Genomic DNA, 7,262 nt, shown 5'->3' with positions numbered 1-7,262 from the left:
CCTCTTGCCCCTAAAAGTCTAGGTCCACATTTCACACACTTCAGAAGGTTGGAAGGACGACTTCCTTCTGGAGTTTCCATTTTCTGGAATGGTTTTGTGTACACAGTTTATAGCAATGGAGAAAAAAATATCTTGCTTTTCACATTTTCCCCAAATCATCAAAATGAACTCTCATAACATTCAAATTGGAGGGAAACAAAACCTCTTTATATTTTATTTCTATAAGCAAGAGATACATTTTGGACCTCATAAGCGATATCCAGCATTAGAGACAAGCTAAGATTATGCTTTTAATGGAGGGTTTGGACTGTGTTTGCGAACTTCTATCCGGTTTCAAAAGCTTCATCTTCCTTGAAGACACTTTGAAAAATGACCATGGTGTTCTCCAAGGATGGACCTAGTTTCTTTCTCCCAACCAGAAAGTAGATCACTGGGTTAAAACCGCTGTTAAGAGAAGCACACAGTTTAAAATAGCTATCCAAATCAGGAAATTTATCCGAATAATTCACGTCAAGAAAATGTGTAGTGAATGCATAGATCCATAAAGGAATAGAAAAAATGAAGAAACAGAGAAGTATAATTAAGATCATTACTAAAAGTCTTCCCCGTTTTAACTTTTTAGGTTTAAGATATATTTTGATGATCAGGATCACAACAGAGATTGTGATCAATGGAAAGGAAAGCACAACAGTCACCAGGAAATAGACATCCTGGATAAATGCATATTGAAATACAGGTTTCATAATGTTTGGAATTCCAACCAGGAGGAAAGAGAAGATCCATAGGAAGGAACACACAAGAGGGGACAAATACTTTGGCCGTGAATAGCGATGCCAGATTGGGAAGAGGACAGAAACACACCGGTCAATGCTGATGGCTGTCAGAAGAAACACTCCAGTAATGTACATGATTTTGGAGTAAGAAAAAAAGAATAACTGAGACATGTCTGATTTATTTGCAAAAAGAAAAATGGAAAGAATAGCCATAGATAGAAGGAATCCAAAGTCAGCAATAGCTAAATTAAGAATAAACACAGTGAAAGGGGTTTTCTTAATCTTGAAACCAAGTAGCTTGATAACAATTCCGTTTAATGGGAGTCCAATACAGCAGATGATTATTGTGACTAACATCATGATACTTTCAGAATTGATGGGCGTATTTTGGTTCTCATCAAAAGGATCTATAGAGCCAGAGCCAGAATATCCTTCTGCAACATTTCTGGAATCCATCAAGAGACTTCGGTAATGCTCCAATAACCTCTTCTTTTAGAATGGAAGTTGCTATTTGAAAACAAGAAAGCAGTCAGGATTTATTACTTCTCCATAATTATCATTTCTTTCTTTCTATCTTATCTCCAGCTAGACTGAGAGAACTTTTTGACCTCTATGAATAGTAATATTAAGAATTACGATAGATGAAGAGTCCCTCTCCCATAAACAATAAAACAAGGCATACTTTACACAAATCCATACCAAATCTGTCATCGCCTGGGTCAACAAAAAGAAGGACACAAGATGCTGGAGCTTCTGGAATCTGGTTCCATGTAGGCTAAATGATTCAGGAATGTTGGCTGAGCAACCAGGGCCAGCAGCTGTACGGCTAATGGAACAAATGTTTTTACTAGTCACAAATATGCAAAGACTGAAAGCAAGTAATTTTTGCAATAAGGTTTTTGTTAGAAGTAAGAGATGCCTTGGGTACAATGCCAGAACATTTGGCATGCCACATAAAAACCATCAGCATTGATAAGGACATTCAATTGTACTTCCGGCACCTTCAGAAATGAGGACTATGTGCTCTGTGGCTCCGACCTCTCCTTGTTGGAGGGCTCAAATTGAGCCATAGCCATCCTGGAGGAGTGGTGAAGACCTGCCTAGCAGGTCGAGGAGAGCCTCATCTCTCCAACCTGACTAGGAAAGCATCGAATAAGAAATTTAGCCAAGAGACCCCTGAATATTGTTGAATATTGTTGAACAAATAAAAGTGGTTGGAAAAGGCATGGATAATAACCCCTTGTTGAGTACTGGCTCCTTTGCCCATTCGTCAATGCATTGCTCTTTGGTTTGAGTTTTGATACTCCTAAACACAACAGAACAGAGTAACACAGTCAGAAGGACCTTGGAGGTCTTCTAGTCTAACCCCCTGGTCATGCAGGAGACCCTCTACCATTTCAGACAAGGGATTGTCCAATCTCCTCTTAAAAGCCTCTCATGATGGAGCACCCACCCCTGTGAAGTCATTTGTGATCTTCCAAATGTTCTCAATATTACAAGTCATGAGGACACAAGTTGAATTGGGAGTGCAGGAGCACAGATCCTCTGGCATAAAAGGGACAACAGCCAGCAAGATTGAGATTCTAGGTACTGTCATATCCTAAGAATTAAAAGGCACACCTAACATCAAAAACATCATCAAAAAAGCCCAACAGAGAATGTTCTTCTTGCACCAACTCAGAAAGCTCAGTCTTCCCAAAGAGCTGCTGGTACAGTTCTACAAAGGAATCATTGAGTCTGTCATTTGTACATCAGTAACTGCCTGGTTTGGCACTGCAACCAAACAAGACAGACACCAGGGTCAAGGATGTTTAGGCATGGAGCCTTCGCTGAACCACCTTTCTCCTGCCAGCTCCCCTGGTGAGCCGCAACACACGCAATGCAACACATGCAATCACAGAGACTGGTGGGGAGGGAGTGCAATGCAAGAAGTAATTTTTAAAAGTGCAAAAGAATCTCGCTGCTTGGGGGACCTTTTAGATCACTCAGCAGGACCAGAGGGGAAGGGGGGGCGGTAGGCGAAGGGAGGTGATGTGCGGTTTTTAGCATCGTGGAGTGGGGTGCATGGGGATGCAACAGGTAAATAGAGGTAGCATGCGGCTTGTGAGGGCCCCACTATTGCCACTACAGCCTGACACCTAATGGGCAGCTCTACTGCATTCCCACACACAGACACATACAGACAACCTTTGTTAATTTGCCACACTCTGCTGCAACATTCAACAACACCAGAAGCTGCGCCCCACCTCCATTCCCCTGGATTCCCAGCCAGCTTTTCCATTTCCATATAAAACTAATAAAGGCAGAGTAAAAACCTAACTAAATAAATAAAATTAAAAGTTGGATAACAAACTGAGAATGAGATCTTCATTTGGCCATGGAATTCTGTGCTATTAACCAATACCATCTGAATGGTTCCCAAGCCCTATCCTGAACTCAAGAACTGAAAAGGTATTTTGCTAATAACCATTACTACCACTCAAGCGCTCCCTTTACAGCTGACATACCTGGTGATTGTAGGAGGAATCTCTCGGAGACACAGGGACAGATCTCTTTCAGAATCTAAGGATCAAATGAGATTCCTGTTGGCTGCAACTGAAGCAATGACAATTGGAACAGAGAATGTATGTGACCCAAGCCACAAGCTTAGGTAGAAAAACCCCAGACAACTTGCTTAATATCCTTCTCTGAATTTTGGAAGTTAAAATGTTCACACATACCATTTGCAAAGGCTCCTCTGCTGATTTCTAGAAGAGCTTGAGATCCTTACATTGTTTCTGCAGGGAAATTGTGTGAGAAAATTCAAGGACCTCTCTCTTAATGTATAACGATTTCTTTCTGTACTTTCTGAGGTTTTTCAAAATTGTGAAATTTGACTATACGTTATCATTCAAGAATTGCTAGATAGTGAGAAGTGCAGCATATACATTTAATAAATGATCATCATCCACATGTAGAATGTGCAGATTTATAATAACAATGTTGGAAGGGACCTTGGAGGTCTTCTAGTCCAACACCCTACTCAAGCAGAAAACCACTTCAGACAAAAGGTTATCCAATCTCTTCTAAAAAAAACTTCCAGTGTTGGAGCATTCACAACTTCTGGAGGCCAGCTGTTCCACTGATTAATTGGTCTAACTGTCAGGAAATTTCTCCTCAGTTCTAAGTTGCTTCTCTCCTTGATTAGTTTCCACCCATTGCTTCTTGTTCTGCACTCAGGTCCCTTGGAAAATAGTTTGATTCCCTCTTCTTTGTGGCAGCTTCTCAGAAAGTGGAACACTGTTATCATGTCTCCCCTAGTCCTTCTTTTGGGGCAAACTAGACATACCCAGTTCCTGCAACTGTTCCTCATATGTTTTAGTCGCCAAGCCCTTAATCATCTTTGTTGCTCATTTCTGCACTTTTTCCAAAGTCTCAACAACATTTTTATGATAAGGTGACCAAAACTGGGTGCAGTATTCCACGTGTGGTCTTACCAAGGTTTTAATAAAGTGGTATTAATACTACGTGATTTTGAATCTATGCCAAGGATTGTATTAACTTTTTGGGCTGCCGCTGCCCACTGCTGACTCATATTTAAATGATCGTACATCTGGACTCCAAACAGTTACTGTTTTTGAGCCAGGTTTCACCTCACCTGTACCTTTGTTATTTTCCTGCCTAAGTGTAAAACCTTGTTTTTCTCCCCATTACATTTCATTTTGTTGGATGGTGCCCACTGTTCACATCTGTCAAGATCTTTTTCGTTTTTACCAGACATTAGATTCGTTTCTGGTTCAGCCTCTTGCGAGAAGCAAAAGTTCTCTTAAACTTTTGAGCAAAGCATATTATCCAGTGGTGGGATTCAGCCAGTTCGCACCACTTTTGGGAGAACCGGTTGTTAAGTATCTGAGCAGTTTGGTGACCTGGTTGTTGGAAGAATTCATTAGGGCAGAGAACCAGTTGTTAAATTATTTGAATCCCACCACTGGTATTGTCACATGAAAGTGGAGCTTGATTTATTTGAGGAACAGGGATGGTGTGTTTTCTTAATGTGGGATCGGGGCTGCCAAATTCAACCTGTTAGTATATGCTGCACTTCTCACTATCTAGCGATTCTTGAATGATAACGTATAGTCAAATTTCACTAGTTTGAAAAAGGTTCAGAAAGTACAGAAAGAAATCATTATACATTAAGAGAGAGGCCTTTGAATTTTCCCACACAATTCCCCTGCAGAAACAATGTAAGGATCTCAAGCTCTTCTAGAAATCAGCAGAGGAATATGCTTCATCTTGGCCAACTGAAAAACCTTTCCAAATAAAGACGAATATGACTTTCACATTAGGTTGGAGGTCAGATATATTTTTTAGTTTGTTCCTTCTTCCAAGTAACAATCACATGTTTAAGCCTTTGCAAATGGTATGTATGAACATTTTAACTTCCAAAATTCAGAGAAGGATATTAAGCAAGTTGTCTGGGGTTTTTCTACCTAAGCTTGTGGCTTGGGCCACATACATTCTCTGTTCCAATTGTCATTTCTTCAGTTGCAGCTTACAGGAATCTCATTTGATCCTTAGATTCTGAAAGAGATCTGTCCCTGTGTCTCCTAGAGATTCCTCCTACAATCACCAGGTATGTCAGCCGTAAAGGGAGCGCTTGAGTGGTAGTAATGGTTATTAGCAAAATGCCTTTTCAGTTCTTGAGTTCAGGATAGGGCTTGGGAACCATTCAGATGGTATTGGTTAATAGCACAGAATTCCATGGCCAAATGAAAATCTCATTCTCAGTTTGTTATCCAACTTTTAATTTTATTTATTTAGTTAGGTTTTTACTCTGCCTTTATTAGTTTTATATGGAAATGGAAAAGCTGGCTGGGAATCCAGGGGAATGGAGGTGGGGCGCAGCTTCTGGTGTTGTTGAATGTTGCGGCGCAGTGTGGCAGATGAACAGAGGTTGTGTGTGGGGGGGGGGTGCAGTAGAACTGCCCATCAGGTGTCAGGCTGTAGTGGCAATGGTGGGGCCCTCACAAGCCACATGCCACCTCCATTTAGCTGCTGCATCCCCATGCCTCCCCTCCACGATGCTAAAAACTGCACATCACCTCCCTTCATCTACCTCATCCCGCCACTTTCAATGCAATGCCCCAAGCTGTGCACCACCTCCTTTGGCCTGCTGTGCCCAGCATGCACCTTGCAACACCAGAATCCATTCCAGCCTTGGTCCGTCTCCCCCACCTTTGTTGGAACTGAATTGTGAGCTCCAATACTTTTTTTTACTTTACTTTCCCTTTCTTTTTTTCTTTATCCTACACCTTTTGCCTACATCCAGTTTTCTAGTCTTTTTGGGAGGGTTGTCTCCCATTACTCTTTTAGATCTTTTAAGCCATTTATTTCATCTGCCTTTAAATCTATATTTTGATTATACATTTTAGCTTTCTCTCTCCTCACCACCTTTGCCCACTGTCTAGTTTTGAATCTTATTTGTTCTAACCCGTCTCCCCCCCCCCAGTTATTTTCCTGTTTCGTCCATACCCTTTTCAAATCTTTTGAGATATTTTCCTCTTGTTTTAATTCCCTATTTGCTATTAATTTTAATAATGTCTCCTCATTGTTGTCTTCTTCTTGTTCGTTTCTCAATTCTGCTATCTCCTCCATTTCCCCTTGTGGCTCCATTCTTTCCTTATTTTCCTGGTCTTTGTTCGTTGTTCCTTGTATTATATTTTCCAATTTTTGGTCTATACAATCAAATATTTGCATCATCTCCTTATGTAGTTCCTTTATAAAATCCTTAATGTTTTGATACATCAGCTCCATTCCATTATCTCTGCATACTTCCATCCTGCATTACATCTTTATTTAACAAATCTCCTTTTGGGTCAAATGTCCAGAAATAATTAGAATCACACATGTCAAATCAACCAGCAATTTAGAAATAAAACACAAGGGGTTATTATCCACGCCTCTACCAACCACTTTTATTTGTTCAACAATGTTCAACAATATTCAGGGGTCTCTTGGCCAAATTTCTTATTTGATGTATAAATCTCCAATAGTTTTAAAGTAAATACTTGTAATCCAGCAAATATAGATGATTATTCCAAAGATTGCACAGTTCCCCTTTTAACAGCAAATGGCACTCTAGCTTCAACTTGCTACAGTCTCTCTTTGTTATTGCTGACAATTCTGATTTTGGTTATTTTGAATTATAAATCAAATAAGTGGGAAAACGTTATAATAATAATAAAAAGCTCTGGATCTAATTCCAGCATATAATCATGCCTTTTTGATATCACATCTTTTACTTTGAGAGTTCAATTTTTTTAAAAAAAATTCTCTTCTTAATTTCTCTGGTATTATTTTAACATGGTTATTCAGTGCTAGCAAATGGTTTTAAATCAGAGGTGGATTTTCTGCTGGTTCAGCCAGGATAGGAGGAACCAGTAGTGGCAGCGGGGGAGGCTCCGTCCACACACAAGCGAACCGGTAGTAAAAAAAATGGAAACCCACCAC

The 7,262-nt window shown here is 40.1% G+C and overlaps 1 protein-coding gene across 1 annotated transcript; it reads right to left on the bottom strand.

The window, feature by feature from the left end:
- Positions 1-323: 323 nt before the first annotated feature.
- On the bottom strand, positions 324-1,229 carry LOC148049077 (mas-related G protein-coupled receptor member H-like). Its single transcript, XM_087703543.1, has one exon. The coding sequence runs from the start codon at positions 1,227-1,229 to the stop codon at positions 324-326; it is 906 nt and encodes a 301-aa protein (XP_087559669.1).
- Between the last annotated feature and the right edge of the window lie 6,033 nt (positions 1,230-7,262).

The sequence above is a fragment of the Thamnophis sirtalis genome, unplaced genomic scaffold (genome assembly GCF_051295495.1).
Source record: "Thamnophis sirtalis isolate CommonGarterSnake01/CBP01778 unplaced genomic scaffold, rThaSir2_p1.2 scaffold_2, whole genome shotgun sequence".
In the NCBI taxonomy this organism is placed as follows: Eukaryota; Metazoa; Chordata; class Lepidosauria; order Squamata; family Natricidae; genus Thamnophis; species Thamnophis sirtalis.
Note: the sequence above shows the minus strand (reverse complement) of the source record. Positions and strands in the feature narration are given on the sequence as shown.